We start from the raw sequence: 26224 nt of genomic DNA, 5'->3' as shown, positions 1-26224 counted from the left end.
CTTGTTCTTTGCTACAGGTACAATTCCTTCCAAACATCGTACCTCAAGAAAGAGATCAACCGAAGCGTTGCGATTATTTCGGAAACTACTGGGGGCGGCAGCGGAGAAGGCGTCAGTGACGGAGTCAGAGCCGCCGCTAGCGGTGAAGGCGGCGGTGTTTCCCTCAGCAGTGGCAGAGATGGTGGCGGAGCCAGTAGTATAGCCAGCGGCAGAGGCTGCGGAGCAGCCGACAGCAGCGACGGAGCCGGGGCCATCATCAACAACGGTGGCGTAGCCGACAACAATTCTGGCGCCATCTTCGGTGGTAATGGCTGTGCCGTCGCCGTCGGCATCGGAAAGAAGGCTAAGGCCGGCGGAGAGAAGCCAAAGGAGTCGGAAGGCGTTTGCGTTGGTGAAAAGAAAGAGGAGGCAGGCGGCAGTGGCGAGAAGAAGAAGGAGAAGGCGAGTGGTGGGGTTGGTGCATGAGAAGAAAGATGAGAGCGACTCCGGCTCCGAGAAGGAGGAGTGTGGTAGCGTTGGCGAGATAAAAGAGAAGGGAGGTGCCACCAGCGAGAAAAAGGAGAGGGTGGGATTTGTCGGTAGTGAGAAGAAAGACGAGGGAGGCGCTGACGGCGAGAAGAAAAAGGAGAAGGGTGGTGGTAGAGGTGAGATGAAAGAAGTGGGAGGTGAAGGTGGTGTCGCCAATGGCAGAAACAGTTCATTCACCGGGAGCGGCGGCGGTGGAAACAAATTCGGAGGTGGAGGTGGAGGTCGAGGTGGAGGAGGAGGCGGTGGCGTAACCCGACGTAACAGCAGTGCACTCTCCGGCGGGAGCGGCAGTATTGGTCACAGAGCCAGCGGTGTAGTTGTAGGAGGCGGCGGCTACAAGACGAATGAGGAGGAGGAAGAGAGCGATGATGAGGACGAGGAGGGAGGCAGCGACGAAGAGAAGAACAAGGAGAAGGAGGGAAGTGGCGGTGGTGAGAAGAAACACGTAGGAGGCGGTGGGGAGAAGAAGAAGGAGAGTAGCAGGCTTTGCGGCGGTGGTGAGAAGAAAGACGAGGGTGTCGCCGGCGGCGAGAAAAAGAAAGCGAGGATGGGCGGTGGAGATGGTGAGAAGAAAGAGGAGACCGGCGGCGAGAAGAAGAGAGTGGGTCGTGGCGATGGTGAGATGGAAGAAGAGGAATGTGCCGGCGGCGAGAAGAAGAAGGATGGCGGTGGCGGTGGTGAGAAGAAAAAAGAGGGAAGCGGCAGCGGCGAGAAGAAGGAGAAGTGGGGCGGTGGCGGCGAAGAAGGCAGAGGAAAGAAAGAAGAGGCAGCGAAGGTGTTGGCAAAGAAGACGTTGGCTCCGCCGGTTGTGGTGGAGACGAATAAGATGGGTCTCCGCCGGTTAGAGGCAAAGAAGACGCACTGATGTTCTCATGCATTTATAATAGATTAGCAGGTTTAATTAAGAAAGTTACTCACTTAGAGGGGAGATTTCACTCTACTTTCTTTGGTTGTTCTATTTTTTTTTTTTTTTAAGTAAGAGGCATTACTTTCATCAGCTTTTTGGTTGAGGAATGCTTTTTCTTTTAATTATTTGAATATGAATGTTGAGTGCTGAACTGCTGATATAAAAAAGAAAATTTTCAAAATCTATAAAGAGGTCTATCTTTTAATTTCTTGAAATATTTAGGATATATTTTTTCCTATGACGAACAAGAGAAGTCCATTTTGCTAAATTTCAAAAAAATCATACAATCGTCTATTATATTAAATAGAAAAAATATAAAAAGTCAAAACATTAAGAAAAATTGCACTCTGTCATGTTAAATGACTTTTTCTATGGTTCTCCAACTCATCAACATGAATGCAAACTTTATATTTATTATGAAAAAAGATGAGGAAGGAAGAAGAAACTCTTCGTGCATGTTTCATTGAAGATGGTCTTGCCTGATCATCGGCAACTTCTTACCGGCGGTACCATTCATAAGAATGAAAAATTCAGATCAGATGCTGCGGATCAAACGTCTGTTAGACCTCGTACCAATCTGGTAATTCGAGAAGGGGATGGACCTCCGATGTGAAAAGATTCCTCTGTTAAAGGAAAAGGAAAAAGTCTGATGAAGATATCAAATTCAAGACCTCACTCATTGGTGAGTTTAGGTAATGATGCGTCTTCCTCTCTTCAGAACTGATCCTGAAGGTTAACAAGTTTGTGGGAGTCCAAGAAGATAACGATCAGAATCATGTGAGCAGAAATTTGTCTATCAATTTTGAAAATGATGTTGACATCAATGAGGTTATTCCAGAAAAGAAAGAAGATCCTGTATCCAAAGACAATTTTGTCTCTGCGTGGAAGAAGACTCAACATATTAAATTGAATTATAATATGGAAACTACTCAGATGACTGAGGATGGGCTTGCGGTAAAGTTAAATCATGATCTAGAATCTACCAATGCACAAATCTTGAAGAAGTCTCTTGTGATTAAAAGTTCTAGGGAAAGATATCCCTTTTTCTGTTTTTAGTCTGGAACTCCGAAGACAATGGAGTAAATTTGGGAAATTCCATTTAACAACTCTTGGGCTTGATTGGATTCTATGTTCCTTCAACAACATTGAATCAATGGAGGAAGTTCTGAGCGGTGGACCTTGGTATATTTGCAACCATATTATCGGCATGGATAAATGGTCTACATCTTTCTCCCCGGAATCACTAAAAGGTATCACTTCGCCTGTATGGATTCGATTTTCTTTTTTTACCTCTAAGCTGTTGGGATGAGGAGAACATCTCTAGAATTGCTTCAATGATTGGAGTACCATTGTTTCTTGATGGAAATTCTTTCAAATGGGGGAAAAGAGAATATGCACAGGTTTGTGTCCGTATCAATCTTGAGAACAAGTTACCTAAGGGAGTCTGGATTGAAGGAATTCAATGAAGACTATATCAAAAAGTTGAATATCAGAAGATGACTTCTCTGTGTTATCATTGTGGAAGAGTAGGACATAGCAAGTCTCTTTGTCCTGATATCAAGCCCATTCAAAATCAGGAACATGTTGCTACTTTTAACCAAGTGAAGATAGCTGATAACAATGTTGCTGAAGAAGTCCCAAAGCTTCATAGTGATGATGAATATGGACCCTGGATTCATGCAAAATTTAGAAATAGAAGATTCAGAAATTTTAAGAAAAATGAAGAGACCACAGTTCGGAAGAAACAGGAATTCAAACCTGTTGTTAGTGCCGTTCAAAAAAAAAGACTGAAAGAATGCAAGAGAATCAAATTGATAATGGAAGTTCTGAAAAGCTGCAGGACATCTCTGTAAATCAATTTGAATACAGGAGGTTGGGTGATGTAGAGCTTATAAAGGAACACAAAGCTGCTAATATTTGTGTTAATAATAAATTTCATATCCTGAGGGATGAGCATGAAGAGGGAGAAGTTGTTGAAACAGACTTATACAGAGTTGAAGACTTATGAAACTATTATTGTTTCAAAAAAAAATTCAGCCAAGCAGTTCTGAGATATTACTGGATATAGGAGATTAAATTACAAATTCTTGTAAAAACAAACTGGCAAAGGAAGTGAAATCCTTAGGTCCAGTTGAACCTACCCATAGGAAGAGAAGAGGGGAAAGTAAAGGTGGTAAGAAAGTTGGGGAATCTTCCCCTCCTGGTTATTAATGTCTCCTTTCATTTTTTGGAATTATAGGAGGGGGGGGGGGGGGGGGGGGGGGGGGGGGGGGGGGGGTTGCAAAAAATGGGAGGCCTCTCTATATCTTAAGGAGATCGTGAAGGATAATGGTGGGTTTTTTATTGGTCTAACTTAGACTAAAATGTCTAGCATTGATATAAGAGATGTTAATCTTCTTATTGGTAGTAATTGGGAGTTTGTTCATCATCCCGCTAAAGGAACTTCGGGTGGTATATTGGTTTTATGGGATAAAAATGTTGTATCATTTGAAGTAATTGAACATTCTTCTCAAGTAGTTATGGGTGTTCTTAATAGCACGTTATTGGGCACATGGAATGTGGCAACGGTCTATGGAGGTAGAGATCTGTACATAAGAAGAACTATGTGGGATACCCTTAAAAAATGTTTACCTTGTGATGTACCTTCAATTATTGGAGGTGATTTTAATTGCATTCTTTGCAAGGATGATAAAAGGGGAGGCAAGAGGTTTCATTTCTCTAAGGGACCTAAGGAGATGAAGCTTTTTATGATAAATAATGATTTTCATGAAATTGCTTTTGTTGGACCAAGATTCACTTGGTGTAATAACAAAGAAGGTGCAGCTAGAATCTGGGAGAGATTAGATAGATGCTTGATGAAATCTGTAGCCTTGCAAAGAACCCCTATGGCAATGGTTTGACATTTACCAAGGGTAGCTTCGGACCACAGTCCTATTTCATGTAAGGTGTTGGAGCCTCCAAATAAACAATCTAAAATTATTAGATTTGAAGATACATGGAAATCGTATCTTGCAGCTTGGAAAATTGTATTGAAGGCTTGGAAGAGAACAAATTTTGGTAATAATGTTGAAATACTTCAAAGAAAATTAAGAAGAACACTAAAGTCTATATATTTCTGGAACAAGAATAAATGTAGAGAGTTAAATACTCTGAAGGAAGAATTATAGAACGAGATATTGAATCTTCAATTGGAGGAATCTACATATTCTGGGCTTACGGTGGAGAAGCTAAATTTGCTTAGAACTAAAGTTCATGAACTCAATGTCACGTTGGGGAGATTATTTTCTTGGTGGAATAAAAGAGCCAAAGCTAGATGGCATGAGGAAGGTGACTTTAACTCAATTTTCTTTCATAATTTTGCTTTTGCAAAGGAAAATGGAAATCTTATTAGACAAATCAAAGATGAAAACAATAATCTTTTGGAGGATTTTGATCACATGAAAGCAGGTTTTTATGATTTTTTTGTAAAAAACATGGAAGGCTAGAGACTACAATTTAACGGGATGGCCAGTTGTTCCACAAAACCAGAGAATCTCGCAAGAAGAAGTTGATCTTATTATGTAGATTTTACTAAAGATGAGCTCATTAAGGCTGTTTTTAAAAAAGGGAATAATAAATCTCCTGGACTAGACGGTATTACCGCATCCTTTTTAAAATTTTATTGGAGAATTGTGGAAGGTGAAACATGGAAAGCCGTTGACAGCTTTTTCAAAACTTGTAATATGCATGCTGAATGGAGAGATACACTAATTGTCCTAATCCCCAAGAAAAAAATCTCTTAGTTCCAGAAAATTATAGGCCTACAAGTTTGTGTCAAACTACTTATAAGCTTGTGGCAACTAAGATCATGAATATATTGAAATGTTGCATCAATAAAATTATCTCAGAAGAACATGTTGCATTCATTCCTGTAAGATCGATGTCAAATCACTGCTTATTAGCTCATGAGGTCTTTAATAAATTCAGGACCTCTAAAAACAAAAAAGGAATGATGGTGGTTACGCTTGACATGGAACAAGCTTATGATATCATGTGTTAGGAGACTTTGAATCAAGTCTTACAATTGTTTGGATTCCCTTTAAAAATCTCTTCACTTATTATGGAGTGTGTTAGAGATGTCATATTTTCATTTCTGCTAAATGGTAAAGTGTCTAATTGGATTAAGGCTGAAAATGGGTTTCGTCAAGGATGTCCTCTATCTCCTTATTCATTATGTGTTCTCAGTTTTTCTCAAATGCAATTGAACAAAGAGGGCAAGATTTGGGCATTCAAATATCACCAAGAGCTACAAAGGTTACTCATTTATTATATGCCGATGATGTTTAGATTTTTTCTCAATCTTCAAAAAAGCTAGCCAAAGTGTTGAAGAAAATTATTGCTGATTTTTGTTCTTGGACGGGATTAAAGGTGAATATTTCTAAATCCCAAATTCTTTTTAGCATTGCTACTAACCGTTCCAACATGAATCAAGTCAGACAGATTTTGGGTTACAAAGTAATTAAGGAGATGCACTATCTAGGTGTAAAGATGGATTTGAGAAGATTGGTAAAATTTGACTTTCATGATTTGTTAGACAATGTTTTACAAAAACTGAACACTTGGGGTAGCAAAACTCTCTCTTTGGCTGATAAGATTACTCTTGCTAAGTCTTCTCTTTTATCAACTCCAAATTTTTTATCAACTCATTCCATTGTTCCAAAGAAAGTTCTCTATGAAGTGGATAAATGTTGCAAAGATTTTGTATGGCATAAAAGCAATGGTAAAAGAGGAATGCATTATGTGTCATGGGAAGAACTGTGTAAATCGAGAGATGCTGGTGGTCTGAACTTTCACTCAGCAATTCGTAGATCTGGGCCTCTTAAGTCTAGACTATCCTGTTGTTTTATACAAAAAGCTGATTCTTTACTTCACAGAGTCTTTATTGCCAAATATGGTAGTAATATTTTTGATGTTGATAACAAACAAGGAGCTTCTATGGCTTGGAAAATTCTAATAGATGGTGGAAAATTTCTAAAACCTTTGCTAAAATGGAAAGTGGTGAATGGGAGGAAAGTTAATGTTCTCAAAGATATTTGGATGCTAGATAAATGTTTGGGATCTTGGCCAACATTTGCTGACTGCACGGGACTGGAAGATGTAATGCTTAATCAATTCATCTCTATGAATGACAGATGGAACGAGGAGGAACTTCAACGGTTCTTTCATGAGGAACTTATATCTCTTATATTGTAAATTCCCATCAATCACACTGCTGAAGCAGACTATATGGAAGAAATTCATCACCATACTGGTAAGACTATTACTGCCATGGCTTATGAAAATTCATTAAAACGTGATATGGGAGAGGGAGATTTTGGATTTTCATCTAGGCTTAGCAAGGTGAAATTAAACCCTCGGGTGGAGCTATTTTGGTGGAGGATGAACAAGTTTGCTATCCCGATGAATGAGTTTCTTACATATAGGAAAATTATCAATTATGATTTATGTGCAAGAGGTTGTCAACAAGTTGAGAATCTTGAGCATATTGCTGTCCATTGTAAGTATTTGATGGATATTTTTTTAATGTTGCAAGAGTGGGAATTTAATATTCCCATTTTTCAATCGCTGGATGAATGTTTGAAAGAACTCAAGAGAATTTCTATTCCATCTTCTAACACGATCAAGGTTTATTGTACTTTGGTTTATGAATGCTGGAAAGTCAGAAACAGGAAATTACCTGGTAAACCTACTCTACCGAGCTCAATGATTGCAACAAACGTGTTATCTACATCAATGATTCATGCTAATCCAATCATAGATAGCTGGGGTGCTAATCTCCTTAGGGAGTTTCAAATTGTTTTGCCTCCACTGCTAGATTGGATCAAAATAAACGTTGATGCATCTCTATTGATCTCTAACAGCGTTGAAATTGGAGGAGCTTTAAGAGATCACAAAGGAAGATTATTATCTGCTTTTGGGGAAAGAAGAGTTCATTGGGATGTGGTACACTTGAAATGGAGGCTGTTTTGTTGATAAGAAAGTATATTCAAAGGTGGATGTTAGATAACAAAGGTATAATAATAGAAGGTGATAACTACAACATTATCAAATTCATTCAAAATTCTTTGAATAAAAAGACGAGGCAATATAACAATTGGGAAGATAAAGATTTTCTATTCTTGGCCTACTTCAATAAGGTAATTTTTCACCATGTTCATAGAGAATGTAATAAGGTAGCCGATCGTTGTGCTGCTTTGGTTTTAGAGAATAATTTTTATTTTCAGTATTTTTCTTTTGCTAGCATATCTTCTTCTTTATCTAGTTTATTGAAGAAGGAATGAGAGCCTTTCCTTTAGCTTTTACCTAGTTTCCTATTTTTTGCTTTGTTATGCAATTTGCATTTATCAAAAAAAAAAAAAAAGAGGAAGGAAGAAGAGACTAGGCTATATTTGGATTGATCTGCAACGGTAGATTCATGTAAGCTAGTTTTATCTCAGCTTAGATAATCTTTTTTTTTTTTTTTTGAAGAACTAGAAATTGCATTAAAATAAAAGAACCTATGACAAACTACTAAGTGATAGAAAGCCTATCACAGTCCTCCTTTATCAATGAAAAGAAAAAAGGAGGAACCTTATTACAATCCAAATCTTCCCATAAAAAATCATCCTTTAAAGTAAATTTAGCACAAAAATCGGCTAACTTATTACATTCTCTATTTGCAAAATGAAATAAAAAATTCCCAAAATCCTTTAAAAAAGAGAAGTCCTCCAGCACGTCTTTATGAACTGAACAAACATCTTTGTCGGCCGAGTCTTGTAAATACTTTATGATATTCATATTATCTCCCTCTATTATGATACCTTTAGCATCCAACATCCATTCTTTGATAATCTTTCTCAATGAACAGAAAGCCAACAACTCACAGTAGTCATTATCCCAACTCAAACACCTGAACCCAACAGCCAAAAGAAAACTTCCTCTATGATTTCTAAAAACACCACCTACTCCAGCTTCATTAGAACGAAGCAAAGTTGCATGAATGTTGGTTTTAATCCATTCGGGTGGAAGGGGGATGCCAAAATTAAGAATTCAGCTGTGAAGGATAGTTAGCATCCTAGTGTCAGAAAACATATTAAATTTTGATGAGATTGATGCAAAGCTAATAGCATTAGATACAATAAAGCCTAATCCGAGCTCCTGACCGTCATGTATAAGTTTATTTTTACTCTTCCATGAATAAAATACCAAAGAGCAATACAAATTTGCAATAAAAGGATTAACCTTTGCTAACCTTCCCAATTTATCCAAATAATCCAGCAATGAAGAAAAAACAGGAATGAGAATGCCTCCTTTATTCCACAAGGCAATAGCTTGAATTAACTTGGAACAATTTACTGCAACGTGCTCAATATCTTCTACCGCCTCACACCCTCTTGGATAATGATTTTAATTTAGTAATCTCTTGTACATCAAGAAGTTTGTAGTAGGAGTTGCATCCTTCAGTAGGCCCCAACATAAACAGTCAATCCGAGGATGCAGTTTCATACTCTTCAACCATTTCTAATTATGCAAATTAATTGGATCTTCCACATTCAAACTCAAGGCCATAACAGCAATTGTTCTACCAAAGAAGTTGTTTATAAGTTCTAGTTCGTCATACAAAAAGCTTTGAATAAATCTTGATTTGAAGAATGACTTCAATCAAAGGATCTCCAAAGTACTTAAATAATTCCACCTGATTCCAAATTCCACCAGAAATAAAATTCTCCAAAGGAGGAAAATCCATCTCCTCCACAAAAATAAAGGTAGGATATATATAAAAGCTTCTATATAACACCCAAAATATCATTTAAAATGTTAACTGAAAAACCTGAAGCAATCCTCCATCTCACAATTGGCCTAAGAGTTTTAGCTCTACTCAGCATCATCTTCCAAATCGAATAAGAATTAATCCTAGGTAAATCACACTAAATATCTCTGCCATACTTAGCATATAAAGATTTACTAAGAGAAGAATCAGATTTGTTAAGAAAATTTCAAGATAATTTTTCTCTCAAAGGTCCCACTGTAGAAACGGTTGAGTGAATTCCACGGCCTCCAGCATACACTGTTTTATAAAGTTCCTCCCAAGCAACATAGTGTAAACCATGACCTCCATCTTTCTTATTCCATAAGAATTCCCTACTCATCTTATCAAATTCTCTCAAAATGCTCGAAGGAACTAAAGAATGGGATAAGTAGTGCAATGGAATGGAAAGAATCATCGATTTAACAAGCACCAATCTTCCTGCTAAGGAGATGAACTTATTACCCCACACCTCCAATTTTGAAGCAGATTTCTCCAAAAGATTGAAGAAGTCTAAGAAACCAGTCTCCTCAATGCAATTTTGATACCCAAATATTGCTCTCTTTTACCTCATTAAACCCCATAAGCTTGGATATAGCTCTTCTCCTATTATGTTCCACTGATTTGCCAAATAAAATGGACGACATCTGAATGTTTACTTGTTGTCCAGTCCAACACCAATAATCTAAAATAATTTTCTTAATTTTCATCAAGTACTCAAGCTTGACTTCCAAGAAAATAAGAATATCATAAGAAAATAGTAAATAAGTAATTCTTGGAGCAGTAGGTCCACTTTTAAACCCAAGTTCTATCCGTTAATTAAAAAAGCATTAGTAAGAACCAGAGAACATAAGATGAACAAATAAGGTGATAATGGACATCTCTATCTAAAATCACTTCTAGCCTCAATCGACTTTGAACCAACCCCATTGACTTGTACCGAAAACAAAGGGTCAATCACACATTCCAATAAAAGGTTAGAAAATTTCAATGGGAAACCAAAATAATCCAAAACTTGCCTAAGAGTATCCCAAGCCATGCTATCATATGCTTATTCCATGTCCACTTTAATTGCAACCAAAGCTTTTTTAGATTTAGAAAATCTAAATTTATATAAAAGTTCTTGGGTAAGAAGAACATGATCTGATAAAGTCATCCCTTTGATAAAAGCTACTTGAACATCAGAAACCAAACAATGAATAACCTCTAATAATCTATTCAAAAGAACCTTGGCAACAACCTTGTAAATGAATAGGCAAAGACTAATAGGATGAAAGTTGGAAGGAACTAGAGGATTACTGATTTTAGGAATACGAATTACTATAGTCTACTTCCACTAAGAGCACATCTTACCCGAAGATAAGAAGAGAATAAATAGCAATCCAAACATCTATACCAATCATCTTCCAAAAAGCTTTGATGAACGAGTAAGAGATACCATCAAAACCATGAGAAATATTTTTGCCAAGATCTTTAACCACAACCTCCACTTCTTCAAACAAGAAATCATCATTAAGGATATCACAATCCCCTTGACTTAAAGAGTTAGGATTAGATGGACAACACCACAAACAACAATCTCTAGACCTCCACTTGTTACCAAAGAATTTAATAAAGATATCCTTGATAGCCTTAGGATCCTCCACAAGAGTGCCAACATCATCATTCACTTGATTGATAAAGTTACCATTCCTACGTCCATTATCAAAAACATGAAAAAATTTTGAATTTGTGTCACCATCACCTAACCATCTTACCTTTGCTCTTTACCTCCACTAAGTATTTAATTGTGCAAGTTTCCTGTTCAAATCATTTATTTTAGACCTAAGTAATAGAAGCTTGTCCTCTGAAAAGTTCAGACCCATCGATTCCTCCAACTGAAGATCTTCAATTTCTCTCTTAAGTTTTTCCTTCAGATCAACCAAATTCTGATGTTTAGATTTGCTCAAAAAATGCAAGGTTTCCAGAACCCTGGAAATTTCTTATTTAAGGCTTCCATAGCATCACCACTAATCGATTTATTCCATGATTTACTCATCACCATAGCTGCAGTTGGATAAGACAACCATACATCTTCAAATCTCAAAAATTTGTTGCTATAATAGGTATGGTTGAAAATTTTCAAAACAATTGGGCAATGGACAGAACGCGACCCTAGCCAAGTGCCCAATCGAAGCCTGATGAACCATTTCCAATGCCTTAGAATTCAACAAACATCTATTAAGTCTTTCAAGAATACAAGAACTCCCATTTTTATTGTTGCACCAAGTATACTTTGGTGCAAGAATCCCAACATCATGAAGATCACTATTTTCATAAAAGCTTTCATCTTGGAAGGCCCTTGGAAAAAAGAGAACTTCTTACCACCCTTTTTATCATCTAAAGATAGGATACAATTAAAATCTCCCCCTACCACAGAAGGTACCTCTTACCTTGAGTGCAACTCCAAACAATCCCACAACTTCTTTCTTCCATATAAGTCTTTATTACCATAAACAATAGAGACCACCCATAAACCTTTGTTTAAAATCTTCAACTCCCCAATAACACATTGAGCAGACGCTTCCACCACAAAAAGGAGGCCAAATCAATCCTCCAAATCACGAAGATACCTCTAGACATCCCATTGGAAGGGAAGAGAAAAAAATCACAACCAACTCCCATGAATTTATCAAATTCACCTCTACTAATAGATGAAATTTTAGTTTCAACAAATACCAACAAAAAAAACATCCCACTCTTTAACAAATTCCTTCAAATACAGGGAGTTGTTTATCAAGCTCAACTTGGACGTAAATTCTAGCACATTCCCTTCTTTCCCATTGGAACACATCGCCATCAATCAAAAGAGATTTTCCAATCATAGAAGCTATTCTCCACACATTAATCTCATCCCAACAATAAAGTGGAAGGTTGGGCATCCTAATCCAGACTGGAGAAGACAAACCATTTAAAGAATCTGAAGAGAAAATAGGATTGCACTTATCAAGTCAAATGATATGACCGTTCACAAACCATGGGCCACCAGATGATACATTTTCCATAAATTCATTAGTTAAAAAAAAAAAGAACAGGGCAGCCACCCCGAGCCAAGAACAGTCAAATGGAACTTCCCAAATTGCGACCGTTGTCGTCTCAACTCTTTCGCTATCACTTGTATAGGGATATATCTACCAAAGACTTTCACGACAATAGAGTATTGAAGCTTCTTTGAACTGGCTTCAACATTAGGATCATACAACTTAACTACAGAACCATCATCTGACAGAAAGGATTCATTTTCCAACATATTGACCTTAATATAGGGTCGCTTAGACCAAGGATTGCCACGACGATGATCAACCTTACTTTGAACAGACAAATGGAAATAGGCTTAGAATTGGCAAACCTATTAACGAATAACTTCATGTCCGAAGAAGATGACTCGAAATTATTATTTCTAGAAACACCATGTGGAGTATTCGCCTTGAACTCTTCCACAATTTGCTTGCCTTTACCAATAACCGGTGGAGAGGATTGAACTACGACACCACTTGGTTCTCTGATAACAAGAGGAGCATTGCAGCGATTAAACTTTAGAGAGATCACGAATTGATGTGAGACAAATGAACCATAAATGCATGAGAGGCAAGTGACGAACAATTAATAGGGCTCTGGCCACCAATGATGACCGGTGACCGATCCTTCATTTCCAACAGAAAACCCACCAACAGATAGACCAAGAAAAATTTGAAAAAACCCAATTCAAATTCCAAGAGCTTCTCTTACTTCTGCATCTTTTTTGGTATAATTTTCTTTCAGGGCTCTAACTTCTGCTGGAGCTGTAGATTCTCCCATTATTTTGTGGTATATTTCACTATTATTTCAATCATAAAAAATATCTAAAAATATTATTAATATTCTGCGATAATTGCTTTAGGAAGAAAAGGTACGCGTTGGTAGGAAACCCATTGGAAAAATTTCTGTAAAGTTACAAAAACCAAAACCCACATTTAATTAGAACCCCCATTATTTGAAAGTCACCTTTGTATGCCATTTTAATATATGTTAGCTGACAGGTTATTATAGGCTTAAATATATAAGAATAGCAAATATCCTTTCAGTTGTGCTTCTGAACAAAGAAAAATATGCTGTCCTCAAAATAGTTTGTATACAATTAATACTTCTTTTCGTAATGGTCTGTCTGTGATAGCAAATTTTTTAATAAAAGTGACTATATTTAATGCGAGAAATATATATATATATATATATATTTTTACCGCTGCAGTAAACAATTTCTTATTACCAAAATTTCTTAAAAATTATTAAAAAATTAGTTAAATATAAAATTATTGTTACAATCTAAAAAACAAAGCAATTAAAAGTAAATTCCAAACAGATCCTAAGAATCACTCATCCTTAGCAACCAATGGCTTTTTTTTTCAACTATAGAATATAATCAAGATAGATATATGCAAGCAAATGAATACGGCATATTCCATTAGTAAATAAATACCATTCAGTGTACATTTTAAGCCCTTCTAATCTTCGTCACCCACGGCATGTACGTAGTGAAATGGAAGTTTCTATTATTAAGTGGTGGTGGAATTTGAGAAAAAGAAAAAAGTATAATTATACATAACATAATAATATTCATATTTAATTCTGCTAAAATTATGTATATTATAGAAATTTTACTTCCAGCAGGTTGGAATGCCAACTTTACTAAGCATCATTCCCAATCTAATCTAAGTTATCCTGCAACAACGTTCATTATGCTTTACCTCCAACTGTTAAGGATTGACAGAAGCTTTTCTCAGCATCTTTCCCTGTACAAAAGATTTCCTGGACCATGGAGACATGTTCCTAATTTTATCTGAATTCTACTGCAACTATTTATATTGGGGAAAATTTACCACCAAACTCTTTAAGGATTGCCGACTTTCCTGAGCATCATTCTGTACATAAAATCTCCTCGATCCACAGCGTGTTGTTCCCAATCGGAGCGAACCCCGAAAGGGTTCTCTGGGAACCCTATCTTATCTTCATCATCCTCATCTTTAACAATCCTACCTTTTCCATACTTTATGAACTGTTCTTTCATTCTAATGGTGACAGCTTCAATGTCTGACTGTAGGAAAACCTGGAAACATAGCCCGAATTTAACTCCTCAAAAGAAAATGGAAACAATAACTAAAATGAAATGGAGAAAATTATGGTAGGGGAAGACCTTTGCATCTACTGCTAGCAGATCTATGATGGCCTCTACGAGTGCTCTTTGGACCATTCTCCACCTATGACCTTCACGGTTGAAATCAGGATTTGGGCACTGAACAAAAAATTTTTATTTTTGCACAGATTAAATCAACTACTCCACTCAAAATTGAGGGAATGTTTGGGATTATTTTGTTTTTTATTTTTATTATGTATTATTTAGTGTATTTTTACCTATTTTATCTTTTATTTTTAAAAATAAATCAAAATTTTTAAAACCCTTATAAAACTTTACGATATTTTTTAGTGTTTTTAGTAACAATTATCACAACCTGTCAGTCTCCCCGGCCACCAACACCACTACCGTATAAATTAACAAATTCAATTTTTAATAAAAATAGAAATCACATTTTTTAAAGATATAAGACATGTTTTATTTCACGTTAAAAATAAATAAAAAATTAAAAAAAATATGAAAAATAAAGTAAGCCCAGATGAACTCTAAATAATATGATCCCTCCGTTTGATAGTGAAAATAATCTTTCAAGTTGAATCATGAAATGTAGCTTGTTAAGAGCAGCCCCATCATTCAAAATTTTTTGCTGCAATTTACTAGGTAAATTATTCAATTATAACATGAATAATTTGAGTTAAGAAGTTTAGTCCAATCAAACCAAATGAACCACAAAGTTTGACAAGAGAGAACAATTTTGTGTTTATATTACTACAATTTTCTTAACATAGTCCACATGGATGACAATAAGTTTAAGGTACAGTGAGCAATACCTGTATCGAAACAAGAAACAATTCTCCAGGATAAGTTGAGACAATAGAGCGGAATGTGGAAGTTGCATTTGTTGATATGAAATGCCTGGTAAAGAAAGTACAAATTAACACAGCAAACTTATTTCAAACCAGTTCAATAAATGGCAAAGATAAATTGACTTTTACTATCATTTGCTTGGGGGACAAAAAGAGATATAGGTGTCCAAGGATAAAAAATTGATAAGTCTTGGAGACAAAAACAGCAAACACAATAAAAAAAATGCAGGAATATGAATATAGATGGCTAGTTCCACATTCCGCTCCCGAACAACCTAGAGGCAGATCGACTCTCCCGAACAACCTATACGCCGATAGGAAACCCTCACGAAAAGAAAACTACAACAATTCTCAAATAAAATACTGCATAACCAAAACAAACCCTAAACTTAGCCTTAAATAAGCTTCTCCTCTTTCCCTCCTAAATCAACACCCCCCCTCCTCTTCCCTGATATATTTCCCTCTCTAATTTGAATTTCAATTAGAAAATCCATCCTAATTAATCTCTTTCTAAATCAGCTCCCCTTTCCTAAAATATTTTCCTATCCAATTCAAATTTCAATTAAAAAATGATTCCTAATTAATCCCTTCCATAATTCCACTTCTCACATATGTAATGATAGGATTAATGGGCCCCACAAGGGGGGCCAAATCCTTTGCCGTTTCCGTCCCTAGCCCTGCTGCCCTCTCCCGTATCAATACTCCCTTCCCCAAAATACACCTTGTCCTCAAGGTGGAAGGTAGAGAATTGTCTCATATGGCTCTCACGTGGTGACATGCTCTGGAAGATCTTTCCACTTGATTAGCACCTCATGTGCCACTGTATCCCCTCTGCGCACACCCGCACTTCCAGGGTTCCAAAATGACCTTCACATCTTCTATCAAAGTCGGAGATAGAGATGATAGTGTATGCTCTCCTATCGCTTTCCTCAGAGGTGAGATATGAAAGCCTGGGTGAAAAGCATATGAAGGTGGTAGCCTCAATCGATAGGCTACTGTTCCAATACGCTCAACGACCTCGTAAGGCTAAAAATGCCGCGGGGATAATTTCTCAATCCTCATTCTGGCTAATGTTTTATGTCTGTAGGGCCTCAATTTTTAAGTAAACCATATATGATGGCTCGAAGTTTACTTTCTCCTATGCTTATCAGCTTTCCTTTTCATGATCTGTTGGACTCTCAACAAATATCTCTTTAGCTCAGATAATACTTTGTCCCTCTAATCTAAGTATTGTTCTACGCTAGACACAGGTGTAGCGTTATGCCCATAATGAATCACATGGGGAGGATCTCTTTCATAGAGAATCCTAAAAGGAGTGGTCTTTTCTGTTGAATGGTACGAGGTATAGTACCAATATCATATCCACGCAAATCAACCTTGCCCAAGCCTTTGGCATGTCTAATACAAAGCATCTTAAATAGGTCTCTATGCTTATATTGACCACTTGTCTAAAGATGATATGCTATGCTATAGTTTGATGTGCCACTTGTTGATGATATGATGATTTCTATATGTTATTTATGATATGAAGTGATTGGCGCTAGATTTTTCTAGGTTAGGACGATCAGGCTGCTCATAGAATTTTCTGCAAGTCGTCATTCTCATGTAAGGGGATAAAAAAAGGGCTAATAAAAATTTAACAAACAAATTTTACGCATGCGTTAAATATGCTTAAGCCCTCTTGAAAATGAAAGAGCATGACCAAGTGTTGGCTCAAATTTGAGCAATGATTATACATAAATGCTTGTGATGTTGATGATTCTATATAAACTGTCTAGAATAACATACAGGTTGTCTAAAATCTTTTAAACTTTGTATATGTATTTTAAATTACTATGTTGTGAAAGTCATTTAGAGTAAGGTATTTGGTATCCAATTTGAACTTCAAAGGAGAAGGGAACTGTCGCACCCCAGTTTGGCTCACCCTCTAATATCCAAACTGGAGTATAACAAAGAAGGATTTCAACATATCAAACTTCACACTTAATAATAGGAAGCATGTAATATACCTTACTGAACATCAATATAATTAAAACAAATACAGAGCTCTACTAAAACTTTTGAACTTTACTTACATATCAAAAAGTTTATACAGGTACTCTTCAGATATCCTCTAAGATCTCTTTGTACACCAAAACACATTTACACCAAAAACGGACGATCACCTCTTTCTCACCTAGTGCCCTACGGGCTCCTTTCACTTACTTGCAATATAACCACTGCCCAATGAGCCAATGCTCAATGAAATACTCAATCAATGCAAAAGAAATAATTCTAACCATATTAACCATTAATATAAAACCCATATAAAATTCTTTGCTAAACATAAGAAATATATAACATCACTTTCTGTTATGTTTCAGTTCAGCATTTATCTATAAGTTATATAATGGCTATAAGCTTTTACACCCATCCAATGTTCCAATTCAGGATTGGGTCCAAATACCAAATTTCTAGAATTGGTGCTGCTCTCTCATTCAAGGCTGGGTCATAATCCCCAACTTTTAGAATTTCGAGAGTGTAGGCTTACCTCGTCAGGTCTTTCGCCTTTGCTACCTTTGCTGGTGCGGGCCTATCCCCCATTTATAACTTATTAATATTCTCAATATCATTCCTTTTTCTTAACCATCATAACATGTTGTTGTACTCATTCATACATGAATATACCTGAATAAATTGAAAGAAATGCTAGGGTAAACATAACAAATATAAATTGACAAGTATATAAAATTTTCTATTATTTCATATAGCATTGTTTAAGTATATCACCTAGTTCTCCAGGACGGTCGGGTAATTTGGTTCACCTAAAGTATCGTGGCCCCTTTTCCTTTTGAACACTATTTCCACTACATTTCTCCTCATTTAACAATAATCTTGTCTTAACTCTCTTTATTCCACCGTCTTTAGCTTTTTCCCGCCCTTCTTAATTGCTTTCAACAACTGCAGATCATTTAAAAAAAATAAATCTTTTAAAATACAAAAACAAATTTCAGCAAGTCTACCATAGCCCTATCTTTCTCCCTACTGATTTTGTTTTATAAATTATTAATTCTTGCCCAATTACAACAATACAACTTTCAGCAATACAAACTTAAGAAATACGGATTTCTTCATACCATTTCAAAAATCTGCATACTGACATCTAAAGTATACATTTCAGATTTCTGTAATAAAATTTCAGCACATAATATTCTATTCCCTCTTCTATCAACTAAAGATTTCAGCCAATATTCATTTCAAAACACTATAGGCTAGATGTTGAAGTTTTTCTTACCTGCTTGAACTAATAATAGGATCATAGGATTAAAAGTCTCCACAACAGCCTACAGGAGCAGCCCCAGCAAGCTCTCGTAGATCCCTCTGCTGCTCACTGCTAGCATTTGAACTCCAAATGATATAGAACAAAGTGACGGGAATGTATGAGGAATATAATGGGCAAGTGCAGTAATTATATAATATTATAAGCCTAATGCTTTTTCCACTACAATCTTCCTAAGCTATCTCAACCGTTTGATGCAATTGATTTGTTGCATGCGGATATAAGTGGAATTGTCTGCTATGACTATTTAATTATTTAATGGAACTGAACTGTACAACACTCATGATTTGCTTGATATCAGTTATATCCATTTAATTAACCATCTGTTAAGAATAAATCAACATAATTAAATGTCTAAATTTAAATACTAAAAATATATATATAGGCTTCGAATAAAATAAATTTGATGCTTTGGGTGTGGAGTGAGTCTTGGGGAAATTTTATGCCAAAATTATGCACTTACATAAAAAAAATGGATATTATAATCCACCCTTATGGAAATTTCGTCCTCGAAATTTGTTGCTTTAGTGGTCTTCAACAAATGAGGGAATCTCAATTTAATATCTTCTTCCCTTTCCCAAGTTGCTTCTTTTTATGGCCTGTATTTCCATTTTATTTTAACATAAGGAATTTGACGAGTTCTGAGCTGTTTAATATTAAAATCCAGTATTCTTTCGGGTTCTTCAGTATAAGTCAAATTCTTTTGTAGCTCGATATCATCATGTGAAATTCGTTGATGGGCATCTGTAACCCATTTTCTTAGCAGTGACACATGAAAAACATTATATATATCTAACATGTCAGCTAGAAGAGCAAGTCTATAAACAACTTTTCCAATTCTTTCAACAATTTTAAAAGGTCCAATAAATCTAGGACTCAATTTGCCTCCCTTACCAAATCTAGTAGTACCCTCATAGGTTTAACCTTCAAAAATATAAAGTCACCTACTTCAAACTCTACTGCTCTGTGCTTGGGATTATAATATTTTTACTGGCGGTCCTAAGCAGCTTTTAATCTGTCTCTAATTAATCTAATTTTCTCTGTTGCTTCCTCCACCAGTTCTGAGCCCATTAACTGTCTTTCTCCTACCTCAACCCAAGTTAAGAGGGTTCTGCAGTTTCTACCATAAAGTGCTTCATATGGTGTCATTTGTATATTGTATTGATAACTATTATTGTAGGCAAATTCTATCAAAGGTATGTGATCCTCCCAGCTACCTTTGAAATCCAAAACACATAATCTCAACAAATCCTCCAGTACTTGAATAGTTCTTTCAGATTGACCATCAATATGAGGATGAAAAGCTGTACTGAAATGCAGATTCGTACCCAAGCTTTCATGAATGCTCTTCCACAGTCTCGAAGTAAATCGAGCATCTCTATCTGAGATAATGACTTTTGGAATACCATGTAATATGACAATTTCTTTTACATATAGAAGTGTCAATTTGTCTACTGAATCAGTTTGCTTGATAGGTAAAAAGTGAGCTGATTTTGTTAGTCTATCAATAATCACCCAAATGCTGTCATGTCCTTGTTTAGATCGGGGAAAACCCATGACAAAATCCATTGCAATTTCTTCCCACTTCCACTGGGGGATAGGTAGTGATTGCAGTAATCCACTAGGTGTTTGATGTTCAGCTTTCATAATTTAACATGCTACACACTTAGCTACATATTCAGCAACATCTTTCTTCATACCTGGCCACCAAAATATTACTTTTAAGTCTTTATACATCATAGTACTGCCTGGGTGAATTGTGTAGCCAGAATGATGAGCTTCTTGCAAAATTTCTCTTCTCAATTCCGGATCATTGGTTACCCACAGCTGGGATTTGTGTCTAATGATTCCATCGACATCAACAGAAAGATCGGGTCTTTTCCCTGACTGGACCTGCTCTATTAATTTTGAAGATTCACTACTAAGCTCTTGAGCTTCTTTGATACGATCTGTTAAAGTGGGCTTTACGGTCATTTGATGTAAATATTCCACATTTTTGAAGTTTTTAATCTCCAATTGCAAATTTTCCATTTCCTTGATCAATTGAACCTCCTGAGTAATTATCCAGTTCATCATCCTTGTAGACTTGCGATTTAAAGCATCAGCCACAATATTAGCTTTTCCTGGACAATATTGGATGTCCAAATCATAATCTTTTATGAGTTCCAACCATGTTCTTTGTCGCAAGTTTAATTCTTTCTGCGAAAATATGTATTTTAGACTCTGATGATCAGTGAAAATTTCACATCTTACCCCATATAAATAGCGTCTCCAAATCTTCAAAGCAAATACCATTGCAGCCAGCTCCAAATCATGAGTGGGATAATTTCTTTCATGGGGTTTCAACTGTTGAGATGCATAGGCAATCACCTTTCTATTATGCATTAGAACACATCCCAAACCTTTTAAAGATACATCACTGTAAATTTGAAATCCTTCTGTTCCTGAGGAAAGTGTCAATACTAGCGTTGTAGTCAGATGCTTTTTCAATGCCTGAAAACTTTTCTCACATTCAACAGTCCACTCAAACTTTACCTCCTTTCTCATTAGCTTGGACAAAGACAGCAATTTGTGAAAATCCTTTTACAAATCTTCTATAATATCCTGCTAGTCCAAGAAAACTACGAACCTCTGTAACATTCTTTGGTGTTGGCCATTTCATAATTGCTTTTACTTTCAGAGGGTCTACAGAAATCCCTTCACCACTAATAATATGCCCCAAGAAGGAAATACTTTATAGCCAAAATTCACATTTTGAATATTTTGCATATAGCTGATTTTTTCTCAATGTCTCCAAAACTATGCGTAAATGTTCAGCATGCTCCTTGTCCATCTTTGAGTATACCAGGATGTCATCAATGAAAATAATCACAAACTTTATCTATGTAATCTTTGAAAATCCGATTCATCATATCCATAAAGATGGCAGGAGCATTTGTCAACCCAAAAGGCATAACTCTAAACTCAAAGTGACCATACCCGGTCCCAAAAGCTGTCTTACTGACATCTGCTTCTTTAACTCTCACTTGATGATATCCTGATCTTAAATCAATTCTGGAAAATACCGTGGCACCGGCTAACTGATCAAACAAGTCATCTATGCGGGATAGTAGATATTTGTTCTTAATTGTCACTTTGTTCAGCTCTCTGTAGTCAATGCACATTCTCATGGATCCATCTTTCTTTTTAACAAAATGTATAGGTGCACTTCAAGGTGAATGGCTATCTCGGATGAATCCCTTATCCATCAGTTATTGTAACTGCATTTTTAGCTCTTGTAATTCCTTTGGGGCCATCCTATAAGGAGATTTGTAAATTGTTGATGTTCCTGGTTGTAATTCTATACCAAATTTGACTTCTCTTTCAGGTGGTAATCCAGGTAATTCTTCAGGAAATACATCTCAAAATTCAGAGACAACTGGAACATTCTGCACTGCCTGAACATCTTTATTTAAGGCCTCAATTTTAGCTAAGAATACTAACTCACCCCTCCTTAAATATTTGCCCATCTTCAATGCACTCACAAGAGAGGAAGTTGCATTCTTCTCACTGGGGAAATAAAAGGTCTTCACATTTGGTAAGTTAAATTTTATTCTTTTCTTCCAGCATTCAATTATAGCGAAATATTTAACTAACCAATTCATTCCCAAGATGATGTCAAACATTTTAATAGGCACTATAATCAATTCCATTGGAAATTTGTAACCCTGAATATTCAAATTTATAAGGCACATCCTATTAGCAGGCAAACTATCCCCATTGGCATCTTAACATATAAGGTAGGCGTAAAACATGCAGTCTCAATAGATAAATCAGAGCAGAATTCTTCAGTAATAAATGAATGGGATGCACCATAATCAAAAAGAACTCTACTAAACTTGTTAGAAATCTAAAGTATACTTGTAACCACTTCCTCTGAATCTTTGGCCTCCTGGGGTGTAATGGTAAACACTCTAGCTTTCACAGGTTGATTTCTTTTAACATCTGATGCTTTTCCTTTCAACTGAACTGGTGGTCTTCCTTGTACTATTGGCCTTCCTTGAAACTAAGCTTTTCTTGTCTGATTACTTTCCAGATATTTCTTATGTTGTGTCTGTTCCTGATACCCCTGATATCCTTGTGGCCTGGCATTGAGTCTTCTCTCTTGAGGGCAGTCTACCTTGCGACGACCTAACTCACTACATCTGAAACATCGGCCAGATCCCACCAAGCACTGACCAAAATGTTGCTTCCCACACTGCTCACACAAAGGTTTTTCAAGCTAACCCAGATTTTGCTTATCCTCCAACTTTGGCCTCTTATTTCTAAATCAATCGTCCTTTTCAAATATCTTCCTTTTTCCTATTTATTGTTGCTCCAGACTATGCTTAGAAAATTCAGCTCATTTTCAATTCTCCTGGCTCTCTCCACTAATACTGAGAATTCACTTATATCAAAAGGCGCCAATGCAAGTCGTAGATGATCCCTTAGGCCTCTCAAAAATCTGTGACACTTTTCCTCCTGGGTGCTGACATAGTGTGGCGCGTAACGGGACAAAGAAGTGAACTCAGCTTCATATTGCATAACTGTCTTGGAACCCTAAGTAAGATTGAAGAATTTGTCTTGTAGAGCTAGTCTGGATGAAGAAGGAATAACCCAGTCTCTGAATACCCTTAAAAAATCCTCCCAATGTATACTAGTGATAGGCATTTGTCCAAATTTTTCTCTGTGTTGTGCTTGCCATCACCTTTCCGGATCTCCTTCTAGCACAAATGTAGCCAATGGTACATTTCTATTTTCAGGACATATCATACCATCTAGAATCTTTCCAATCTTCAACAACCAGTCATCAGCCACTATCAGATCATTTACACCTTTAAATGCTGGAGGTTTAAAAGTTTGAAATAATTTTAAATGTCGATCCACCTCACTGTCACTTTTTGATCTAGGTTCACTGCTAGTAGAAGATTTCTCCATAGATGCCATTTTATCCACCACTTGTGAAATCAATTGCACAATATCTTGAAGCTGCTTAGACTTGTTTCCCTCATGCATTCCTGTTTCCGTATCTGGCCTGGAAGATTGACCAGTCATTCTTTCTGGCAACTCCTCAGACATATTTATCTGTAACATATAGATAATTCATATAATACATATACTAATATTAGTAAAAATAATCATTTCAAAGCATTAAATAAGCCTGTTATGCACACGTGCTATTATACTAAAATGTTAGGCATACTTCCATTAAAACTTTATTCAACCTATAGCTCTATATATATATATATATATATATATATATATATATATATATATATATGAGATACATTATCTCTTCCCCCATCATGTTCTAACTATATATATATATATATCAGATTCATAATATCTCATCCTACTTCATGGTCTAACTCCAATTATGCTTCCATTTGATTTTATTTAGGCTCTGATACCAATTTCTGTCACGCCCCAGTTTGGCTCGCCCTCTAACATCCAAACTGGAGTATAACAGAGAAGGATTTCAACATATCAAACTTCACACTTAATAATAGCAGCATGTAATATACCTTACTGAAAATCAATATAATTAAAACAAATACAGAGCTCTACAAAAACTTTTGAACTTTACTTACATATCCAAAGGTTTATACAGCTATTCTTCAGATATCCTCCAAAACATATTTACACAAAAAATGGACGATCACCTCTTTCTCGCCTAGTGCCCTACAGGCTCCTTTCCCTTACCTGCAGTATAACCACTGCCCAATGAGCCAATGCTCAATGAAATACTCAATCAATGCAAAAGAAATAATTCTAACCATGTTAACCATTAATATAAAACCCATGTAAAATTCTTTGCTAAACATAAGAAATATATAACATCACTTTCTGTTATGTTTCAGTTCAGCATTTATCTATAAGTTATATAATGGCTATAAGCTTTTGCACCCATCCAATGTTCCAATTCAGGATTGGGTCCAAATACCAAATTTCTAGAATTGGTGCTGCTCTCTCATTCAAGGCTAGGTCCCAATCCCCAACTTCTAGAATTTCGAGAGTGTAGGCTTACCTCGTCAGGTCTTTCGCCTTTGCTGCCTTTGCTGGTGCGGGCCTATCCCCCATTTATAACTTATTAATATTCCTATTATCATTCCTTTTCTTAACCATCATAACATGCTGTTGTACTCATTCATACATGAATATACTTGAATAAATTGAAATAAATGCTACGGTAAACATAACAAATATAAATTGACAAGTATATAAAATTTTCTATTATTTCATATAGCATTGTTTAAGTATATCACCTCGTTTTCCAAGACGGTCGGGTAATTTGGTTCACCTAAAGTATCGTGGCCTCTTTTCCTTTTGTACACTATTTCCACTACATTTCTCCTCATTTAACAATAATCTTGTCTTAACTCTCTCTATTCCACCGTCTTTAGCTTTTTCCCGCCCTTCTTAATTGCTTTCAACAACTGCAGATCATTTAAAAAAAACAAATCTTTTAAAACACAAAAACAAATTTCAGCAAGTCTACCATAGCCCTATCTTTCTCCCTACTGATTTTGTTTTATAAATTATTAATTCTTGCCCAATTACAACAATACAACTTTCAGCCATACAAACTTAAGAAATACGGATTTCTTCATACCATTTCAAAAATCTGCATACTGACATCTAAAGTATACATTTCAGATTTCTGTAATAAAATTTCAGCACATAATATTCTATTCCCTCTTCTATCAACTACAGATTTCAGCCAATATTCATTTCAAAACACTATAGGCTAGATGTTGAAGTTTTTCTTACCTGCTTGAACTAGTAATAGGATCATAGGATCAAAAGTCTCCACAACAGCGTACAGGAGCAGCCCCAGCAAGCTCTCGTAGATCCCTCTGCTGCTCACTGCTAGCATTTGAACTCCAAATGATATAGAACAAAGTGACGGGAATGTATGAGGAATATAATGGGCAAGTGCAGTAATTATATAATATTATAAGCCTAATGCTTTTTCCACTACAATATTCCTAAGCTATCTCAGCCGTTTGATGCAATTGATTTGATGCATGCTGATATAAGTGGATTTGTCTGCTACGACTATTTAATTATTTAATGGAACTGAACTGTACAACACTCATGATTTGCTTGATATCAGTTATATCCATTTAATTAACCATCTGTTAAGAATAAATCAACTTAATTAAATGTCTAAATTTAAATACTTAAAAAAAATATATAGGCTTCGAATAAAATAAATTTGATGCTTTGGGTGTGGAGTGAGTCTTGGGGAAATTTTATGCCAAAATTATGCACTTACATAAAAAAATGGATATTATAGGAACATCCCCATCCCCTTCCGGGAAAGAGTTCATTCTATTTGAAGAATCAAATTTCGGTAAAGTTTGAAGTCCAAAGAGAAAATAAACAATCCTACGAGGGGTTCTTTTCATTTGGATATCTGGACCCAATGAATCCAAGGAGCATGAGGGAAGAAGTTGAAGAAATGAAGAAGGAAAATACCCCACTCTAACACTTGTGTCATTATATAAGATTAGAATTTGAGTTGTTGACAATGGTGCCCAACCATTTTTAATTTTTGTAGACCCTAGGTTGTAAACTAATGGCATTCGTCATATGGACTTTACATTTA

At 36.1% G+C, this 26224-nt stretch overlaps 2 protein-coding genes across 19 annotated transcripts in view; one reads left to right on the top strand and one right to left on the bottom strand.

Annotated features, from left to right (window-relative positions):
* Nucleotides 1–649: 649 nt before the first annotated feature.
* LOC110102224 (glycine-rich protein DOT1-like) lies at nucleotides 650–1393 on the top strand. Its single transcript, XM_020830467.2, has one exon. The coding sequence runs from the start codon at nucleotides 650–652 to the stop codon at nucleotides 1391–1393; it is 744 nt and encodes a 247-aa protein (XP_020686126.2).
* A 12639-nt stretch (nucleotides 1394–14032) lies between these two features.
* Nucleotides 14033–26224, bottom strand: part of LOC110102223 (phosphoglycerate kinase) — a 103448-nt gene continuing 91256 nt past the window's right edge. For 15 of the 18 annotated variants that reach the window (XM_028698261.1, XM_020830449.2, XM_020830453.2 and 12 more), the window contains 3 exons: nucleotides 15240–15324; nucleotides 14470–14568; nucleotides 14033–14382 (listed from right to left, as the gene is read on the bottom strand). In XM_028698261.1, coding sequence (XP_028554094.1) covers nucleotides 14167–14382; nucleotides 14470–14568; nucleotides 15240–15324 — 400 coding nt within the window. In that variant the 3' untranslated portion in view covers nucleotides 14033–14166. Of the gene's footprint in view, nucleotides 14383–14469; nucleotides 14569–15239; nucleotides 15325–26224 lie in introns of those variants that run through there. The other 3 variants (XM_020830462.2, XR_003701935.1, XR_003701934.1) reach the window with 3 other exon arrangements.

This window comes from Dendrobium catenatum, unplaced genomic scaffold (genome assembly GCF_001605985.2).
Source record: "Dendrobium catenatum unplaced genomic scaffold, ASM160598v2 fragScaff_scaffold_1059, whole genome shotgun sequence".
In the NCBI taxonomy this organism is placed as follows: domain Eukaryota; kingdom Viridiplantae; phylum Streptophyta; class Magnoliopsida; order Asparagales; family Orchidaceae; genus Dendrobium; species Dendrobium catenatum.
Note: the sequence above shows the minus strand (reverse complement) of the source record. Positions and strands in the feature narration are given on the sequence as shown.

What these genes read in the sequence shown, in the direction of transcription:
- LOC110102224 (XM_020830467.2), top strand. Translation starts at nt 650, where the DNA reads ATGAAAGAAGTGGGAGGTGAAGGTGGTGTCGCCAATGGCAGAAACAGT.